Source organism: Gymnoscopelus microlampas, assembly GCF_963454915.1.
Source record: "Gymnoscopelus microlampas genome assembly, chromosome: 16".
NCBI lineage: Eukaryota > Metazoa > Chordata > Actinopteri > Myctophiformes > Myctophidae > Gymnoscopelus > Gymnoscopelus microlampas.
The window spans coordinates 13095457-13116894 of record NC_139953.1 but is presented as its reverse complement, the minus strand read 5'-3'; the positions used below and the strand labels follow the sequence as shown (position 1 = coordinate 13116894).

Below are 21438 nucleotides of genomic sequence, written 5' to 3'. Positions count from 1 at the left end.
TTAACCTATAACTTAAAAAGGCTGTATCTCGCTTCCTAAGCACTTTTTTTTTTACAATGAATTTTGGCTGTGGCACTCAGAGCCAAAATTCCATAAATAAGCTCGGCACTGAATGAGTTAATGGGTTAATGGTGGGTGTCAAAAGCATGTATTTTTAGTGTGTTCTATCTTGAATGAGTAGGACTTTTCTGATGTCTGTTTGAGTGCAAGGTTAATAAAGGCTTGGTTAAAGGTCTCTCTCTCTCTCTCTCTCTCTCTCCTCTCTCTAGGTTATTCTACCAGACCTGGCGGTGTTGCGCATCGCAGTGTACGACGACAACAACAAGCTGATTGGCCAGCGCATCCTTCCTCTGGACGGCCTGCAGGCCGGATACCGACACATCTCGCTGAGGAACGAGGGGAACAAGCCTCTGTCGCTGCCCACCGTCTTCTGTCAGATCATCCTCAAGACATACGTGCCAGACGGCTTCGGAGGTGAGCAGAGAGAGAGAGAGAGAGAGAGAGAGGGATGGAGGGAGGAAGCGAGAGAGAGAGAGGGGAGAGTGGGGGGAGGCTGGTATAGGAACGGAGCAGTGGTGGAAAAAGTACTCAAATGTTTTACTGAAGTAAAAGTATCAACACACAAGTACTCAGTTGCAAGTAAAAGTCTGGAATTAAAAGTTTACTTGAGTAAATGTACAAAAGTATTGTTATCAAAATGTACTTAAAGTACCAAAAGTAAAAGTGCTAAAATGTTTGAAAATGAGCAGATCTACAAGCTCGTCTATTTTCAAATAGCCTAGGTATAAAATATGGCTTAAGTGGCTAATGTATGTTTTATAATGTAATAATGTATATCTGCAAAGTAACTAGTAAGTGAAGTTTTCAAATAATTGTAGTGGAGTAAAAGCACAATAGTTGCCTCTGGGATGTAGTGGAATAGAAGTAAAAGTACTGATAATTGGAAAGACTCCAGTAACGTAAGAGGACCTCAAAATTGTACTTAAGTTACAGTACATGAGTAAATGTACTTCACACCACTGGGAGAGTAGGAAACGAGAGAGAGGAGGAGAGTGGAGGGAGGCTGGTATAGGAAAGGAGAGATAGAGAAAGAAAGGAACAAGCCCTCTGTGACCGCTCCCCCATCTTCTGTCAGATCATCCTCAAGACATACGCACCAGATGGCTTTAAAGGAGAGCGAGAGAGAGAGAGAGGGGTTGGAGAGGATGGAGGGAGAGAGAGAGAAGGCTGGGAGGGAGGATGGAGGGAGCTAGATAGAGAAAGAGGGAGGGAGGGTGGAGGGGGAGAGAGAGATGATGGGGAGGACGGGGAGAGAGAAAGATGGAGGGATGGATGGAGGAGGAGAGAGGGCCTGCGTGGAGAAGCACGCATGCACATGCAGAGATGCGCATGAATGCTCCTGTGAATAGGCGTGCGTGCGCGCATGTATACGCACACACACCCACACACTAGGTATGGGAGGGCTGATGCAGTATTGCATTGTGATATTTTATCTCAAACATGGGTGCAGATACACAGGTATACACTCACATGAAGTGTGTGTGTGTGTGTGTGTGTGTGTGTGTGTGTGTGTGTGTGTGTGTGTGTGTGTGTGTGTGTGTGTGTGTGTGTGTGTGTGTGTGTGTGTGTGTGTGTGTGTGTGTGTGTGTGTGTGTGTGTGTGTGTGTGTGTGTGTGTGTGTGTGTGTGTGTGCGTGCGTGTGCGTGCAGTTGTATTTTATCCACATAAGTTGCCATGGTGCATTCCCAGCTGGCCCTGTTATTCCCCCCCCCACACACACACACACACACACACACAACAGAGAATGTGTCACTGTATTCAGCTTATTCATGAGGGAGGTTGAATTGGTTGATGTAACCTCCCCTCAAGAGGAGAGGGGAGGGCAGGAGAGGAGGGGTGGATGGGGATGAGAGAGGTACATCTCAGGTCACTCTGTCTGTCTGTCTGTCTGTCTGTCTATATTTCTCTCTCCCTCTCTCTCTCTATCTATCTCTCTATCTCTCCCTCTCCCTCTGGGTGTTCTGCCTCCAGTTGGTTTGAAGCGTTCAGAGTAATGGCACGGAGAAAATGATAATGGCTACAGTGCTGCAGCATATAGAACTGAACTGAATGACACATTTGGACTTGTCATTAAACAGAGCCAAGGGGCAGCAGCACAAGGGTTCTACGTGTATCCATTAACTCCACCAACTATTAGCTTTGTTCTTCAACACAGCCCTACACAGAGGCCTGCACTCACAGCTTGAGGAGAAATGCGTGTTAAAGAAGTGATATTATCTACAAATTCATCAAGTCTCTGTATGTTCCCAAGGGAACCCAGTATTGAGTAAGAGGTCATTCAGAGGAACGGTTCTCTAGAATGCTGCAAGCAGCCGTACCACGGCTAAATCAAATCTACTGCCTCTTTTTTCGTGTGTCGTTGTCATGTGTACAGATTAGTGTCGTGTAGCTACGCCCTCGTCTCTGGTCCTACCTAACCACCACTGCCAATAAAGAAGAACGTTTTTTTTAAAGCCTAGCAGGTTGGCAAATGAACAGCTGTTTCTGTGGTACTTATGTCATTTCCCAGGAAAGCGGTTACAAACCGGAAGTTTGCAACGTTTCAAACGTTCATGTGCTGTTTTCCATACAAGGACTATTAAAGGCTAATCAGACGTCTTCCTCAAGGGCATCTAGAATAGAATAGAATAATTGTATTGCCATCAATGAAAGAAACTTGTTTTAAGCCAAGTTTGTTCATTTGCCTAAACAAAAACGTTGACAAATATATAGTGGTCTCCATCCCCCCTGAATGTTGAACCGCTAACAGGTGACGTTCTGTGTATCTTGCTGTGCGTGTGTGTTTGTGTTGTGTTGAATGAATCTGATGAATCATGATGTGTTTTCTAGCTATTGTGGACGCCTTGTCAGACCCCAAGAAGTTTCTGACCATCGCAGAGAAGAGAGCAGACCAGATGAAGGCACTGGGGATTGACACAGTACGTGCACACACACACACACACACACACACACACACACACACACACACACACACACACACACACACACACACACACACACACACACACACACACACACACACACACACACACACACACACACTTAACTAAACAAAGACCAGACCAAATTAAATCCACGATGTCCTCACCTGTGTGTGTGTGTGTGTGTGTGTGTGTGTGTGTGTGTGTGTGTGTGTGTGTGTGTGTGTGTGTGTGTGTGTGTGTGTGTGTGTGTGTGTGTGTGTGTGTGTGTGTGTGTGTGTGTGTGTGTGTGTGTGTGTGTGTGTGTGTGTGTGTGTGCGCGCGCGCGTGTGCAGAACGACATAGCGGACGTTCCCAGCGGCAGCTCCAAGAACGACAAGAAAAAGAGAGGCGACACAGTGAAGGCCAACGTGACTCCACAGTCCAGTTCTGACCTGGCCCAAACCTCCAGCAACACACAGAACAATACAGGAGAGACCAAGAAAGGTACACACACACACACACACACACACACACACACACACACACACACACACACACACACACACACACACACACACACACACACAGCAGCAGATATATGACCACAACCACATGGGCGTCTATTTGGCGTACAACAGTGGTGCACAAACTGTGGGTTATTATAATTAAGTAGCACATCGGGTTGGGTCATGACAAGTATGGATCAGTATTTCTGGGCCATAGAGCACCGAAGTGTGACATCACTGCCACTAGAGGGCGCTATTCCTATAACTTTGCCAATAGAAATTCCCCATAGTTCCAAAAAGAAACAGATCACCATAGCCATGTTACTCCTGTGGTGGATATGAAGCATCTAACTGGCGGTGGAAAAAAATCTCCAAACACAGACGTGACAAATGTAACACAATATCATAAACGAACACAGAGTCAGATACCTGACAGAATCGCGCGGCTGATTTTTTTTCTTCTTCGGAACACAGTTTTTATATGACACAATCTTACGATTTCTCTATGGGGAAAATAAACTGTGACCCAGGGGATAGCGCCCTCTAGCGGCAGTGTCGTCAGTGAGGTCAGGACTTCAGTACTCTATTCACCATATTCACACGGTGGACATTTTGCTATTAAGTTGATGAAATAATGCCACTCCGGGTAAAAATATGACGTGAGAGCAAAATGGCCGCTGTGTGAATATAGTCAATTGCTGAATAGGTTTGGCGTATAGAGGTAAAACACTCACTCGCACCACACAGACATGAGCCCTTCTTAAAACATTCTTGTATCAAAAGGCCTTTCCATACTAACTTTGTTGTTTGATTCTTACTTACATTTTATTTCTTACTGCATTTAATATTAATGCCCTCATTATGCCTGATGATAGTACTTTAACAGTTTTGTTCTTTGTTTTTTTTGCTTTTCAATACTGCCAACTTGGCACCTATTGCACGCCTGTCCGCCCTGGAAGGGGGTCCCAACAATTCAGATTCTTCCCAAGGTTTCTTCATCTTTTTTTTTTTTTTCATTTTTCCCCATCAAGGGCTTTTTCTTGGGAGTTTTTTCCTTGCCCGATTGAGGGTGTAAGGACAGGAGGGGTGTTGTTGGCTTTGTTTGTTAATCTTTTGTTAACGCTTGCTTTGTCACAGCGGCTTTCCACAATTTAGACGTTGAAAGTTTGTTGTTCATTCTCTCAACCACTTGAACCTTAGAATTCTATTCAGGCTGGGATCCTTAAGTTAAAAAAATGCAGATCTACAAGCTCACAAGTTCTACAAGATGTGAGCTGTTAGATCGACAATTTTCGGCAATGAGATTTGGTGCAAAGGGGAGGAAAGAGTGGACTAAGTAGAGAGCCAACCGCGCCGGTCAAGTTTACTAAGGTTTAAGTGGTTAATGTTTTTAATTCACACTGCACTTGTTGCACACGTCGGCATGTTTTTGTTCTGTCGTTTGATTTTATTTTGTTCTTCGTTTTATGTAAAGCACATTCATTATTATATCATATCGTTACTGTCGGGCAAAAACCTCTTATCTCCATGTTTTCACTTTTTGTGATTTTCCGTAAAAACAAAAGCATCAAAAAGTAGCAGATGTACTTCACGCCTCGTTTTGAGCTTGTAGATCTGCTACTTTTGCTATATTTGAATTTGAATCCTGAAAAGTAACAGTTTTGAACATATGCACCCCATTCGGATGCTATCAATGCATTGATTGGGACATTATCACGTTTTATCAGACCATTGAATGGGCAAAGTAGGCGACATACTGACCTACCCGCGAGTTATCAGACCATTCATTGGGTGTTATCAGGTCATACTGACCTACCGACGGAGAGGACTTATATAAAGTTAAGTTTTGGTTTTGGACCATGTCGGAGGCGCGCAGTCTCAAGTGAACTGGAGCCACATGAGGCACCACCGAGCGAGCTAAAGCGAGCGAGTTGCCGTGCTGAACGTTGCGACATTCGCTTGAGCCTACTCAGCGCCGTCCGAGTTATATACCGATAGGCACAGCATCGTAAATCATGTTTTGGGGACTGCTCTGCCTCCGGGTAGGTCAGTATCTCCTGATTACGCCCAATGAATACTCTGATAAATCGCGGGTAGGTCAGTATGTTGCCTACTCGCCCATTCAATGCTCTGATAAAATGTGATAATGTCCCATTCAATGCATTGATAGCATTCGAAGCCGGTGACATATGAGGTTTCCACCCGACAGAGACGATATAAACATTATCTACAGTAGATCCTGATGCAAAACACAATTGTCTTTATGTGAACATAATGTAGTGTATACTGTCCAGCGCTCTTACTGTATCTACACTTATTTTGTTCTCATACTAATCACATACCTGTTGTCTTATCTGTTCCAGATAATGCACTTGTGCCTAATGTCAGCATCGATGACTTGAAACAAATGAAGGTTGGTATTTTGACTGCTGACCCCCGTAAACCTACAGAATGGGGTATCAATTGTTTATTGTCAAAATCTTTTATCTCTTGTCTACTTTAAAGCAGCTTAATATTTGTCTTTTATCCCTTATGAAGTATTGTTTCATGGTGTTTCATGTCTATGTAACCAAAAAACTAAACCTAGACATTATACTTTAACCCATTCAATCCGGGAACTCATCTGTGTCATTTTAGATTTTAGCTATAACCGTTATACTTTGGCTATTTTTGAAAAATCGTGAATATCTGTGCAAATCTTTGAATATATATATTTCAAAACATTTGTAAAATATTTTGTTCCAGGGACCTCCTGAAGCAAAGATTTGAGTCACAAATGTTCGCTTAAAAAAATATATATTCAAAGATTTGCACACATGTTCTAGATTTTTCAAAAATAGCTGCTATTTTTGAATAGCCAAAGTATAAAATATGGATAAAGTGGTTACACAGATGCGTTCCCAGTTTGAATAGGTTAACAGTCCAAAGCAAGAGATACCAGGGTCCATTCCAAACCCTGTGAGCGTGTGTTAAAGCCAATATAAAGATGACCATGTTCTTGCCTACCAATGATAATTCATCCTCACTTTCTCTCCTTACCACTAACATAATAATGTCGACCACTTGAGCCGTGCTGGGCATTTGGAATGGCATCGACCGGACACTTCATTTAAAAACATATGATGTACACAGAAGGCCTTCATTTGTGGGTCCTGGTCGATGTTCCAGCCTGCATCAGTGGTGAATCTGTCCATTACAAAGCGTTTGTAATCTAATTGTCCCTTTCCCTGCAGACGTACCTTAAACTGATTAAGAAGCAGCAGAAAGAGCTGAACACTTTGAAGAAGAAACATTCAAAGGTGGGTGGTCGTTACACAACAGATCTGTTAAGCCATACGAAAGATCAATTACGCCGGACAAAGACCTCGGGAGACAAAGAGCGAGGGAGAGACAGATTAGGAGACAAAGAGAGGGATGGAGACCGACAGAGAAGGGAGGAGCTACCTTTGATCTTATACACACACAACCACACACACACACACGCGCGCACGGCTGGGGGCGGCCATAGCTGAATGGGTAGAGAGGCCATCTGGGAATCCGAACGTCTCTGCTTCAACCCCGGTCCGCCCAGTCGATGTGTCGGAAGTGTCCCTGAGCAAGATACTTAACCTCCTTAACTGCTCCCTGGGTGCCCAATTAATAATTATTATATAAGCGCCCACTGCTCCTAATCATTAGGATGGGTAAATGCAAAGGACGAATTTCACTTAATGTTCAAATGTACAATGACAAAAAGTACCCCTAAAGGAGCGGAGGCACTGACTTATTATTCATTGTTGAATTTCACTTTCTAGCATGAAATTTGACGTTTTAATGTGTCTTATCTCAGACCATGCAGACCAGGGTGGATGTTACACAGATTTGACTGTGGGTTTGCATGGTGAGGGGCTTTAGCTATTCTAGCTCACTCTTAAAGGAGTAGTTCACCCAAAAAATGACTTATTTTCTTTCAATTACACACCCCATGAAGCCTTGAATTCATGGAGATTTGTTTGTTTTTGTCGCATTCCTGAGACAATAATTTGATGACCGGCTGAGTCACTCTATGGAGACTCTTTGAGTCTCCTACCGGATACATTAGCATCTTTCTGCCGGTCATCAAATTATTTGCTCAGGAATGTGACAAAAACAAAAGAATCTCCATGTATTCAAGGCTTCATGGGGTGTGTAATTAATAGATGAAAATAGGTAGTTTTTGGGGTGAACTACTCCTTTAATAGCCTGCTGCATAAGACATCTGGTCAAATCCAGACTCATCTATTGTCTGAACACAAAATGTCCGATTTGTAGATCTTGTAGTGATCTAAATGTTATCATGCTTTGATTTGACGTGTCTTTATGTACGTTTCCTCCTCGCCAGGATCAGAATGCCATGCAGAAATCCCACTGCTCGCAGGTGGACAAGATGGTGTCTCAGCACGACAAGGAGAAGATGGCGCAGGAGAAACTCCTAGAGAAGGCCATCAAGAAACGAGGGTGAATGGGAGAAGCGCGAACTTTTAATAACCGTACACCCAGTCTATGGAAACAATGACCATCTGTTATTTGAAGTGGTTTTGTTGTAGTAGGCCCTTCAGAAGTACATGTGACTGGACTTGACTCTGGTCCCGGGCTCATTGTGTCTGGTATCTGGTGTCCCTGCAGGGAGAACAACTGCCAGGAGATAAAGAAGGAGACTGAAGATAAAATCCAGACGTTATCCACAGACCACAAAGCTAAGGTGCGTCTGATCCATCTCCTTCTTAACCCATTAAGACCTGGAACTGTGTCATTTTTAGATTTGAGCTAAAAAGCATTATGTTACCCTTTGGGCTATTCAAAAATAGCAGATATACAAGCTCGTAGCGCGGCACCGAGTGCCGCGCTACGAGCTTGTAGATCTGCTATTTTTGCAAAATCGTGAAAATGTGTGCAAATCTTTGAATATATATATTTTTAAAGCGAACATTTTGAACTCAAATCTTTGCTTCTGGGGGTCCCTGGAACAAGATATTTTGATGGGGGTCCGCGGCCAAATACATATCATTTTGGGGGTCCTTCACATGAAAAAGATTGAGAACCACTGATATAGAAACAAACGTTTTTCAGAAAACTGTTGAGATTTAGGAGACATGTCGAATCGGCCTCAGGTCTCAATGGGTTAATGCAGAGAGAGCCTGTAGCGCCGCTATTTGGGATCAATGGCTGCCTGTGGCTGCCGTGTGTACAGGCAAGGGAAGGGACGTTTATTTGTTTATGTGTGTGTGTGCAGGTGAAGGACATCACGGCGCAGCACACTAAGGAGTGGTCAGAGCTGATCAGCGGTCACAGCAATGAGGAGCAGGAGATGAGAGACGCACATGTCAGCCAGCAGTGTGAACACCTCCGAAAATTACTGACCTCCGTCCAGGAGCAACAGACCGTACAGCTCAAACTCATCCACGACCGGTGAGAAGAAAATAGCGATTCGTAGCATATTCATGGCCGAAAATAGTCGATCTATAAAACACACACATATAAAACACACAATGTGTAAATGGGACTATAAGTGTTCAAGACTGTAGGGTCAAAACATCTAGCTGTCTGTTCCTTCATCACAGGCAGAGCAAAGAGATGCGTGCCAACCAGGCCAAGTCGTCCATGGAGAACAGCAAAGCCATCAGCCAGGACAAGAGCATTAAAAACAAGGCTGAGAGAGAGAGGTGGGACACACACACACACGCGCGCACACGCACACTTCTCACAAAATCCACACATTCCATATCAAACCATATCCAAATTAAAGAAAGGTTTATTGAGATAAGATAAAGTGTTTAGATTCGACCTCTTTTTTTTATTTCTTTTTTTTATAAACTTTGTTTCTCATCTAGTCCAGCACCTCATGTTTGCATACATAATACAGTAATACATACAGTATCACCACCACACACAGTACGATAGTAACCATTAGTAGCACACACACACACACACACACACACACACACACACACAGTATACACATTATACCAGCAGGCTCCCAACATATAATTAAGTATTTAGTTAAACCCAATTTTAGCCACTTAAGCCCTATTTGTTTAAAGCTAAAATAACATTATTTGCCTATAAGGACATGCCCAAAATAGCGATGCCTCACTGAACGTGGTTAAATGTTTGACCTTTTTGGCTTCTGTCTTTACATTTCAGGAGAGTGCGAGAACTCAACAGCAGCAACACAAAGAAGTTCCTGGACGAGAGGAAAAGGGTTGGTTCCTTCTCTTTGTTTTTCACCTCATGTACTGTGTTGCCCACAGGTTGAGACATCAACCCATTCAACTGGTCAACTACAGTATGTGACAGGGGTTAATTGTGACAGGGTTGGAGGTCAACTATCACTCTAGTTCACAGATGTAAAGGAACAGATTGGTCATACACTCAGAGACGCCTCTCACTGGCTGCGTTTACATGGACAGGTTTATTCCACTTCAATTCGGAATGAATGCTCATTCAGAATAGAAATGCTCATGTAAACGCATCGGTATGGCCATACCGGTCTGATCCGAATGAAATTTCATTCGGGTTTGAAGGGCTGGTATATACCGATAGAATCGGGCTACATTGCCCATGTAAACGCACTGGTATCAGACTGGTATACATTTGTTCTTTTGCGCATGTGTCATTGGCTAGTGCGGTGCTTCTGGGTGGGGGGGGGGAGAGGCGCAAGCCATGTGGAGTCTGGCGCTCCAAGCCCAAGTCGCAGACGCGCGTAGTTCTCCGCCGACCGGCTCCTCCGGGTCAGCAGCAAATATAACAGGAGCTGATTTTGCTGCATTAAACTCATCAATAGCAGACCAATGGCCGTAGCCAGGATGCGGTGTGCTTCCATTATCAAACCTTCTCTCTACCTTCTCTCTCTTAACTTGTTTTATTGTCTCTCTTCTCTTCTTCCTCATTTACCTATATAGCTGGCAGCTTTGATTGATTGTGAGCTGTGGCTTGTTATTATTTCTCTCTGGCAGCCGTGACTTAGGCCTTGGCTACACGTACATGGATCTTTTACTAAACGGATATTTTAGTCCTCCATTTTTAAAAAGAATCCCTGGCCACATGACAAAGATAAACAAAAATCCCTGTCCACACGTAGACGCAGAAACGCATTGATCAGCTGCATGTTTCAATTTTATATCAGATTTTATATTTACATTTATTTTATAATTATATATATATGAGGGGCCAAATACAAATACATTTGTAATCACATGTTAAGGCGCAATAGCTGCATTATTGTAATAGCATACGTGAACAGCATACGTGAACATAAACGAAAACAACATTATTAGGGCTCAGCTGCAGCGCAAACAGCCATGGTTCACATGACGCTGTCGAGTCTCTGGTTTATAGTGGTGTTCGTTTTTTTTTTACATTGCCAACTCTCACATGTACATAAACGTTCAAATTTCAAATATAAAGTGCTTACCCCTGAGCCATGGATGTTACAAGGCAATCCGGACCGTGATAAGTACCCGTATCTCCCGTATTGTTCAATAAAAAGCATTTTAATCCCATCGCCTTTTTTTTTCTGTTCTTTTATTTTGGTAATGTATCAGAGTGCAATACACCTTCCAACCATTGGTGTCGCATGGTTGAAAGCATCGGAGAAAATTTGGAGAAAATGGCCGACGATCGGATTAAAATGCTTTTTATTGAACAATACGGGAGATACGGGTACTTATCGCGGTCCGGATCGCCTTGTAACGTCCGTGGCTCAGGGGTAAGCACTTTATATTTGAAATCTGAACGTTTATGTACATGTGAGAGTTGGCAATGTAAAAACATCGAACACCACTATAAAGCAGGGACTCTCGGCACCGGGGCGATTGTGTTTTAGGACGACAGACCCCATATTCAATCTGTGTGCGCGCCGTGTGTTCTGCTTGGCGCAGAGAAAGAGGGTTTTCGTCACACAGTGAATGAGCTACTTTTCCCACCACTGTCTTATTATTAAGTATGACATTATTTAGCCATAAATGAGCGTGCCTTGTTTCATAGACTAGTGTAAGTGTTGCTCTCTCTCTCTCTTCATTTATTATAATAATGACCATGAGCGGTCCGGTGTTTATGTATTATTGTATTATTTATTATTATAATGGCCATGTGCGAATGCGCGATGACGTCATCGTTTCTCAAAATCTCCGGATTACATGTCCACACAGATCCACTGAAACGCATGTTTTGGAAAACCTTCACTTATTTATCCGTATACAAAAATATCCGTTTTAGCGGCCAAAAACACTGTTTGCGTGTGGCTGAAAGTGAAAGGCCCAAACGCACACAAAAATGTGCGTTTAGAAAAAGATCCATGTACGTGTAGCCAAAATTGTTATTATTCATTACCAAGGCTGCCAGAGGTAAATAACACATATGTTTACCTGTCAAACACCCCCGCCCCCTCCCCCTCCCCCCGTCCCCAACCTGGCCCGAAGCACTCTGCGCATGACCAGAGTTCTATTCCGAATGAATTTGCTCATGTAAACGATTGAGGAACAGGAATACTTTTATTCAGGTGCCATGTAAACAGTTGGGTATACATTTCTATTCGGAATGAGTTCATTCTGAATGAATAAATATTGTGCATGTAAACGCACCCACTGACAGCTATGCCACGGCGTAAAAATCTGATGCCAGAACAACAATAAGATGTTTAAATTCGAGTCAAATTTAACATGGGTCTAAAGCCTGATTTCTCTGGTGATGCTGTTGTTTCTTTCCCCAGCTCGCCATGAAGCACCAGAAAGAAATGGAACAACTGGAGAAGAACCAGAGAGAACAGTTAGACAAACTGGACAAGTTCAACGAGCAGGTGCGACACACACGCACGCACGCACGCACGCACGCACGCACGCACGCACGCACGCACGCACGCTCGCTCGCACGCACGCACGCACGCACGCACGCACGCACACACACACACACACACACACACACACACACACACACACACACACACACACACACCATCTTCAAATGAGTCCTGATGACTCTGATTTGTCCAGGGCAGAACATGTTTTGATTCGGTAGTTTCTACAAATATTGGTCATTTTTAAATACCAATACATTATTTTGTGAAATTAAACAGCTGTTTTGTTTATTTATTTCACAGTTATATACTGTTTATTTATGTCACAGTTATACTGTGTATACATTTAAAAATGTAATTAAATGTATTACTTCTGTGGACTTGAAATCATTGTTTTATTTGCCCTGGCATTTGGCCTTTGTGCCCTCAAAAACACCAAAGGTCAAGTGGCCTCGCCCCTAAAATTACATACTTCCAGGCTTGCGTTGGACTAAGCATTTGTATAAAGTGTTTACATACAGTATACATCACACTGCTAAAAACATAAAAGAATTCGCCCCACATACTAACACCTCCGGTCTTCATTATTGTATTTTGTGTTGCCATGGTTCCATGCGTGCATTTGTCTGCACATACACGTATGCATATATTCATTCATCTTTTTTAACCACTTAACCACAAAGAGTTTTCTAAATCATTTCAAAAATTGCCGATCTACAAGTTCACACTGCATCGCGGTGCGACGCATTGTGAGCTTGTAGATCGGCTATTTTTTGAAAGAATATTCATATTTTTTAATGCTCATGCTCACAATTGGGATGCCAGGGTCAAAGTGGTTAATTTTCATTTGCTTCTTTTTGGCACAGCTTTTGAAAACACACCATGCAAACAAACAGGTTCAAGGTAGGCATCTTCATCTCACTCAACTCTACCCATCTCCCTTCTTTAGCCCCCCTCCTCTGTTTCCATCTATTTTGTTCTTATCTCAAACATTCCATGACCCCGCCTTCATCTGCTCCTTCTTTTTCCCTGCTCATTCCTTTGTTGTGTTTTCTTTTTCCTATTTTAACCCATTAAGACCGGGAATGCATCTGTCATTTATGATTTTTAACCATTATGTTATACTTTGGCTATTCAAAAATAGCAGATATACAAGCTCATAGCGAGGCATTGCTATGAGCTTGTATATCTGCTATTTTTGAATAGTATGAAATAATGGAAATAAAAGGGGTTCCACATATTGCGTTCCCGGTCTTAATGGGTTAAACCATTTCCATATCCGATGTGTTTCACATTTCTGTGTTTCCCTCCCTGACAGTGTCGTGACTGAACATTCTCAGGGATTCCTGAAGTGAATCACATGATGCGTAAAGCAGGGGAAGAATGGAATAGAAACTGATACAGTGCCAGGCCGTCTTTTGATGAAAAAAAAAAAGGAAAAAAGAGAGAAAGAAAGAAAAGATGATTCATATTCCCTTTGTGTTTAAAAAAAAAAAGAGGGAAAAAAAGAAGGTTTTTGTCCAGCAGCTCCTGTGGGGTGTCAGGCAAAGCTGGAGTCATTTATCTCTGTGACTCAGAAGTCATTACTAAGCAGAAAGAGACAAACAGAAATCCTGGCCCTGGTGTGGTACGGAACCTGTCGTGGTACGGAACCCTCAGCCTGCCTCACCGTCCTCTGCTTTCATTGTATATCTGTCTCTGTCGGATGGAAACCTCTCATGTCCAAAGCTGGTACTTTTAAGGATTCAAATTCAAAAGTATCAAAGGTAGCAGATCCACACGCTCGAAACACGCCGCTTTACGCCGCGTTTTGCGCTGCGTTTCGAGCTTGTGGATCTGCTACTTTTCATGCTTTTGTGTGAGACGCTGTATAGTATGATAAAGAAAGGGTATTATTAACCCTTAAGACCGGGAACGCGTCTGTGTCATTTTAGACTCCTTTGGCTTCTCAAAAATAGCAGATATACAAGCTCATAGCTCTATGAGCGATTTTTCAAAAATAGCAGATGAGCTATGAGCTTGTATAGCTGCTATTTTTGAATAGCCCAAAGAAATCTTAAAATGACAGAGATGCGTTCGCGGACTGAATGGGTTAACTTACGAAAGAATAGCTAGAATGTGGAGGTAAGAGGTTTATTGCCCCGACAGCGACGATATCACAACCTTCTACAGCGGTCACTACCATGTGTCCTGTGTGTCCTCAGAGAGGGACAGCCACGTGCCACTTCAAGCTGCCCAGGCACTGCTGTGCCCCCACACTGTCAACTCCTGAGTGTGTACCAAGTTAAACGAAATACAAATAGGTTCTTTTATTTTGCTTTATTTCAAATTATTTGAACGACTTAAGGCCTGTCTGCTCAGTTGACCGGGGTCCCCCAGTGCTTTATACAACGTCAGCTCTTTTCTCTGTGTGTGTGCGTGTGCGTGTGTGTGTGTGTGTGTGTGTGGGTGTGTGTGTGTGTGTAACCCTGTGCGTTGTGTTTCTTCCCAGGCCAAGGACATGCAGCAGATGGTGAAGTTGGAGCAGGAGATGGATCGCAGACCTGCCTCAGTGGTTTGAGCGACTGACACCGAGGGACCTGCACACACACACACACACACACACCCTCACTCCACCACCTCTTTCTCCCAGGACTTACTCCCTACCTACAGTACCTATATTGAATGTCTGCATTTATCGTGGTACCCTGTATTTAAACACACATACTGTACATACACACACACACACACACACACACACACACACACACACACACACACACACACAAATGCGCATGCACAGCCCCCCCCCCCTCAACTTCCTGCCCTGTTCCCTTTCTGAGAACACGCCTACTCTTTGTAAAGAGCCCCACACCGGACACACACACACACACACACACACACACACACACACACACACACACACACACACACACACACACACACACACACATCCCTGTCTGATGTAATCAATATCCTGTCATGTTTTTGATCGACCTTCTTTCAATCGGCAGCAGATTAACTGCAAGCGCTTCACACAGTGTGTGTGTGTGTGTGTGTGTGTGTGTGTGTGTGTGTGTGTGTGTGTGTGTGTGTGTGTGTGTGTGTGTGTGTGTGTGTGTGTGTGTGTGTGTGTGTGTGTGTGTGTGTGTGTGTGTGTGTGTGTGTGTGTAAGGGGAGGGGAGGGTATCTATGATTTGATTTCACGTCAGCACAAAAGAGGAAAGAAAACAAAAAAAAGACTATGTGAAATACTGTAGACTGTACGCTACACAGCAGTCCTGTCCTGAGCACTTTATATGTGGTAGGCCAACATAAACAGTGTGGAGAAATGTAGCAGTGCATTACTGTAGGTTTTATGTACTTCAACAAGAATGTAAAAAGAAGTATATATGTATATATATATATATATATATGATGTATGTGTATGTATGTATGTATATACATACATATGTGAAATATATAAATCACTGTATGAAGGAGCGGACGAGCCCCCACATCATCTAGTCGTAGCACTGCAACCTGTTTGATTTCACAAAACAATGTATTGAAGGAAGACTATGAAGGGAGCATGGCCGGACGGACGGACAGGTGGATGGATGGTACGGTCACATTGACCAATCAAACATGACTGATGGCCGATGACGGGCAGCGCACAAGGGGGATGCACTATTATTATTTTTTATATATATACTGTATATAACATAGAGATGCAAAGCGTGAAGTACCATGCACCGTTACAGCATGTGTGCTATGGTGTGTGTGCGCCACTCTGGTGGCTTAATATTATTGGGTGATGCCAAATAGGCAATAATATAGTTGTTGCAGCGACTACTGTATGAATTGGCCTTCAATTTCGTGATCTGAAAAGGTGAATGAGTGTAACATGTCCCCTGTGCAAGGATAAAGTGGTTGTGAAGGACATTGTCAAAGGAAAAGTCACATCGTCATTGGTACAGCAACTCGTCTGCTGCCATCGTCCGTCGGTGTTACCCTAATGCAGGGATCTTCAACAGGGGGTCTGGGACACCTAGGGGGTCCTCACTCCTCAGAGATACTGCAGGGGGGGTGGGGGGGGGCAAATCTGAACCCTCGCATCCCTATTCTGGGGGGAACATTTAGCCGACAATAGCAGATCTGCAAGCTGAGCTTATAGACCGGCTATTTTCAGCAAAGAGGTTTGGTGTACAGGGAAAAAAAGACAAACCAAGTACAGAGCCAAAGGTCAAGTTTACAAAGTATTGAGGGTTTAAGTCGCTAAACGTCTAAAAAGACATTTAACATGAATCCAATATGTAGTGGGGGTCCCCGCTTCATCCTGGGCCTGAAAAACGTCGAAGACCCCTGCCCTAATGGATGGATGTTGGGGGTGATTGTTATGAATACTGGTGAGATTGACCCTATTGTTGTCGTCCTATTCTCAATACTGGCCGCCTGCTGCACGTCCTTCGATAGCACCAAATTAATTGGCCAATCCTTACGTTATGGTGGAATGTCTTTCATTTACAGACTCTTTCAGCAAAGGTACTTTTATCCCGGCAGAGGTCATCTCGCCAGGGTTGTTTCCCGGTGGTTAAGGCGTCGTTGAGGTCAAGTGCTCCCTCAGTTCCTTCTCACCTCCAGCCAATGCCAAGGCTTTGTAATCCTCATAATTTCCCTGTTCGGGGCCGACCTGCTTTGCCGTCTGGGGGAGATTATGCAGAATAACACCAGGCTTATAACACAAAAGCTTAAACACATGGCTATCACACACCAGCCATCCCAGCGGGGGATTAAAGACAGGGTTTTGGTCTCTCTGTGAGTCCCAGCCCAGGTGACAGTGAAGCAGGTAGACGTCAGTGGCCATACTTGGTCGACTGGGCTTCCTCCTTATTTGGAAGCCACCACGACGCTCAGTTCGTCAGGCGACAAGCTTTCGACAATTTTCCATTTTTTGTAGAGCGAGAAATGGCGAAAGGGTTGTTTGTTGAAGTATCGATAAGCCTTCAGACATGGGATATGTTCTTTTGAGGAGCTCTCGTTTATACTTTGTGGCAGACGACCCTTTCCACAAGAGTTGCACGACAAACGCGTCACTCCGTTTTGCCATTTTGTCAAAGGGTCATACAAGACGAAGTCTAAATGAACTTTTAGCCGTGGTGGCACTGTCAGAATAAGTCAATGCAATAAAAGAATTGCATTGCTGAAGGTACCGCTCCCAGCTAGGATACTGGGCACTGTAGTTGTTATGCACCTATGTGTGTGTGGTCAGGCTTTCACGTGCACAGCATAGACACTCAACCAAGACCGTCGTCAGGACAATGACGATACGATACGATAAGACAACACGGGAAGCTAGAAGGGAGGGGAAAGCACCTCTAGGTATTTTTGTGTACTTTTTTTGAAAAGGTTTATGATGCTGTTTTATTCTGCTGTAACAAATGAAAAGGGTAGAAGAGATGCTATTGTATATACTGGAATGTATGTAGATTAATGTACCCTTCTTTCTTTTTCTTTTTTTTTACCATTAATGTGTTTGATGGTTCTCCCTTTGGTCAAGGGCTTGTTAGACCCATCAGACACTGGGAATCACGCTTATGAAAACCACTGAGTTTTATTCTGACTTTTCTTCATTTTACTGTATATGATTTCTCCCCAACCCCCCCCCCCCCCCCTTTCTGATCTGACAGTATCACACCACAGTATAAAGCTCTCACCACATATCTAGTGCAGAGATACAAGTTTTGTTTTTTTAAAGTGCTTTTATTGAAAACTCCTATGCTTTCAAACGTGCCACTCGATGTCTGTTAGGACGTTTTAAATTATTTTATGAAGGATAAAATGTCAAAATTAAGGGGTTATTTATATAAAGGTATATATAAATAAATATACATATAATATATACATATATTATATATTAGATATAGCGTGTAGTTTAAGACGATATTATGTTTGTTAGAGGCTTTTTTTTGCACTAGTCGAATGTTTTTTCTGTTGTGCGACTAACTGTAAACTTTTGGCTCTCTAGTTTGTTGAAGAAAGCACATTATTTTTGCAGTCGCTGATTCGGTCTCCTCGTTTTCTATCTTATCTTTTATTTTCTGTTTTCTATTTTAACTGTAGCTTGTCGGCGGACCGTTCTGTGCGTGTTTTTTTTGTATTTATATCGTATTGTTGGAACTTCTAGCAATGAAAAGAAAAAAGTGTTGTTATCCAGCTCCTTTAATACTGTTTTATAGTATGTGTACCAATAAAATATCCAGGTGGAAAATGAAGCCTGATCTGTGTGGATTCTTCGTTTCAGTTCATTGTCTCCGCCAGGCCGAAAGGCATGGCCGAGACTTTGTTTTGCACCGTCCGCGCGTGTGCGTGCGTGCGTGTGTGTGTGTGCAGTATGATGGTACAGTATGATGGCAGTAAAACTGTGCACACACACTCCCTGGATGCCAGAGCAGAACCTCTGCCCCAAATGTTTTCTATAACTGCATCGATCTACGTAAAACTTTGTATGCTCAATCCCTAGAGGCCAAGGAAAAACTTTTGCCCTGCATCTTTCACATTTGCCTTTTATAGCGCCACCAGGAGGCTAAAACACATTTTTTGATATTACTCCTTCAGATTTTATCCAAATTTCAGCTAATTGGTACACATGATCTCTATGGTCATGTAATCAAGACTGATCTGTTTGATTATTCATATTCCATCCTGATTGGCTAAGATTGTCATCTAAAGTTTGCAGGAGTGGCCCGTCTTGAACAAAAGGGAAATCATGAACGTAGTGTCCGATTAAGGTGAAGCTTTGCGCGCACATTTGCACTACGTTGAGGAACAAATGCCACCCTTTTAAAATGTCCCTATTATACAGGGCTGCCAACACTCCTGGATCCTGCAGGAGTCTCCTGGATTTCGACCACGTCTCCTGACAATCTCCTGGCTTGTCATTTATCCTGGATTTGGGATCAAACTCCCAAAATTCACCAGAACACAGGAAATTACATCTACTATGTAGATGTAATGGGGTCTGGGGGTCTGGGTTTTGGTCCTTAAACTTTCTGTTTATAAACCCTTGATTCATCATTTGAGCCATGGTTTGTACTCCTGACTCACATGCCATGCTAGCATGGAAGATGGAATTGAGAATGTAATAATTAACTAAGAATGTGATACTTAACCCACCTTTTTGAGTTTAGATGGAGAGTGAAAAAGTTCTTCAGGAGTTTTGAACCTTTAACCAACGGTTTATAAATCACTGATTTATCTCACATGCTAGCTGGCATGGAAGATGCAATTGAGAATGTATTACTTCACCCACCTTTGAGAATTTAGACGGAGAGTGAATTTTTTTCTTCTGGAGTTTTGACCCTTAAACTTTCTGTTTATAAACCACTGATTTAACGTTTGAGCCACACTGGCATTGAAGACGCAACCGAGAATGTAATATTTAACCCACCTTTTAGAATTTACATAGAGCGATGATAATGTTCTTCTTGAGGTTTGATGCCTGAACCTTTTATTTATAAACCCCTGGATAATACCTTGAGCCACACTAACATGGAAAACTCACGTAAGAATGTAATACTTAACCAACCTCTTCGATTTTAGATTGAGAGTGAAAAATCATATTAAGGCGTTTCAAAGCCTAAACCTTCAGCTTATAAATCCCTGGTATATCTCCTGAGCCACACTGATATGGAAGATGCAACTCTATTTAATGACTATAAGATATGACAATAACGGATTTGTATTTTGATGACATTAAACATCCCTCTGTTTGCTCTCAATGAAAGAGTAAATCTGGGTGCAGAAAAATGTTCCAACAGATCTGTTTTTTAACAATAACTGTTGTGTTCCTTGTTTCTTAGTTATACTTGGTGTTTTACAATACAGTTGTGTTCTTTACATATTTTAGAAATATATCTTCTTAGTTCAGGTTTTAATTTACACTTGTGTACCTTTTGTCTTGTTGTGATGTGTGAGTGTTTCCTGTTTGCTGCTAGCTGCCTTGTCTCACCCTGTCATTTGCAAATGTTGTTCACCTGTTTAGCGTCTTGTTTAGCCCTAGCCAATCGTGTGTTGATTGTCCAAACATAAGCACCTGTGTCTCCAATGTGTTGCTGTTTGCCCTTCACTGCCAGTCTGTTTGTTGTATGTAGTTGTCTGTGAGTATCTTAATGTTTGATCTAGTCGCCTTGATTCAGTGTATGTAGGCCATCTTCTTGTGCTTTTACAAGTGAAACTTGCAAGTGCCTTCCTAGTCCTTCTCGTGCTCCTTGTGTTCCCTGGTTTTTGTCATAATAAAAAAAAGAAAACTCCTTGTATCTGAACTAGTCTGCCTTGGTCTTTCTGTCCTGCACTCCCTCCTGACTCGGGAGGCATGCGTTACTTTTGGAGTCTCTCATTCTCCCCTCGGCTTGTTTGTCTTTTGGTTTGCATCCATCATCCAACTCCTTACTTCTAAGACATTTTAATTTCAATGACCCTCATATCACTGAGAGTGTACAAATGGACCATTAGGGGTCCATTTGGTTCCAATTTGTACACTCTCCGAGTTAGACATGTAAGGGGCCATTTAGAACCCCCTGAAGGAACCATGAGGGTCCCCTGAACCCCACTTTAACAACCACTGCTTTACACACATCCACTACAGATTCTGCAGACTAACTCACTCATAAACAATTAGTTAATTAGCCTTTGTCTTTATATTCATAATCAATTCTGTGTTTAAGTGTATTGCTCTTATTTAGTTTGAACTCTGAGCCAGGTTCACACTCTTAGTTGATTAAAACTGCTAGTTTTGGTCTTCTGAAATTGATAAATGACTTTAAGATATGACAATAACGAATATATGTGTTTTGATAACATTAAACATCCCTCTGTTTGCTCTGCAACCATCTGTTGATTTTTTTTTCCAACAGATGTTTTTTAACAATAACCTAAAACTCAAAAAGGTTGTGTCATAATGAACCCTGATCGTCAGTGAATCTAGTAGATTCAGTCATTCTGTCAGGGGGAGAGGTGTTTGCTGTAGACTTTCAACTTTTCACCTGCCACCTCTCCCTTAAACTTCAAATATTACCTCGAGTTTCTAATAAGTGTGAAAAGCCTGGTGGCGCAAGAGAAAAGGAGAGGCCTTGTATGCGGAAGGTTGGGGGTTTGAATCTTGGTCCTGGTAAATCTCTATCTTTGCTCTTTTTAAGGC

The 21438-nt window shown here is 42.7% G+C and overlaps 1 protein-coding gene across 4 annotated transcripts in view; it reads left to right on the top strand.

Annotated features, from left to right (window-relative positions):
• Positions 1-15034, top strand: part of plcb4b (phospholipase C, beta 4b) — a 114935-nt gene extending 99901 nt beyond the window's left edge. For 3 of the 4 annotated variants that reach the window (XM_084081848.1, XM_084081849.1, XM_084081850.1), the window contains 13 exons: positions 270-474; positions 2890-2978; positions 3317-3467; positions 5833-5882; positions 6703-6768; positions 7830-7945; positions 8114-8189; positions 8721-8896; positions 9049-9150; positions 9632-9689; positions 12198-12284; positions 13148-13184; positions 14773-15034. In XM_084081848.1, the coding sequence (XP_083937974.1) occupies positions 270-474; positions 2890-2978; positions 3317-3467; positions 5833-5882; positions 6703-6768; positions 7830-7945; positions 8114-8189; positions 8721-8896; positions 9049-9150; positions 9632-9689; positions 12198-12284; positions 13148-13184; positions 14773-14849 (1290 nt within the window). In that variant the 3' untranslated portion in view covers positions 14850-15034. The remainder of the gene's footprint in view (positions 1-269; positions 475-2889; positions 2979-3316; positions 3468-5832; positions 5883-6702; positions 6769-7829; positions 7946-8113; positions 8190-8720; positions 8897-9048; positions 9151-9631; positions 9690-12197; positions 12285-13147; positions 13185-14772) is intronic. The other variant, XM_084081851.1, reaches the window with a different exon arrangement.
• The last annotated feature ends 6404 nt before the right edge of the window (positions 15035-21438 follow it).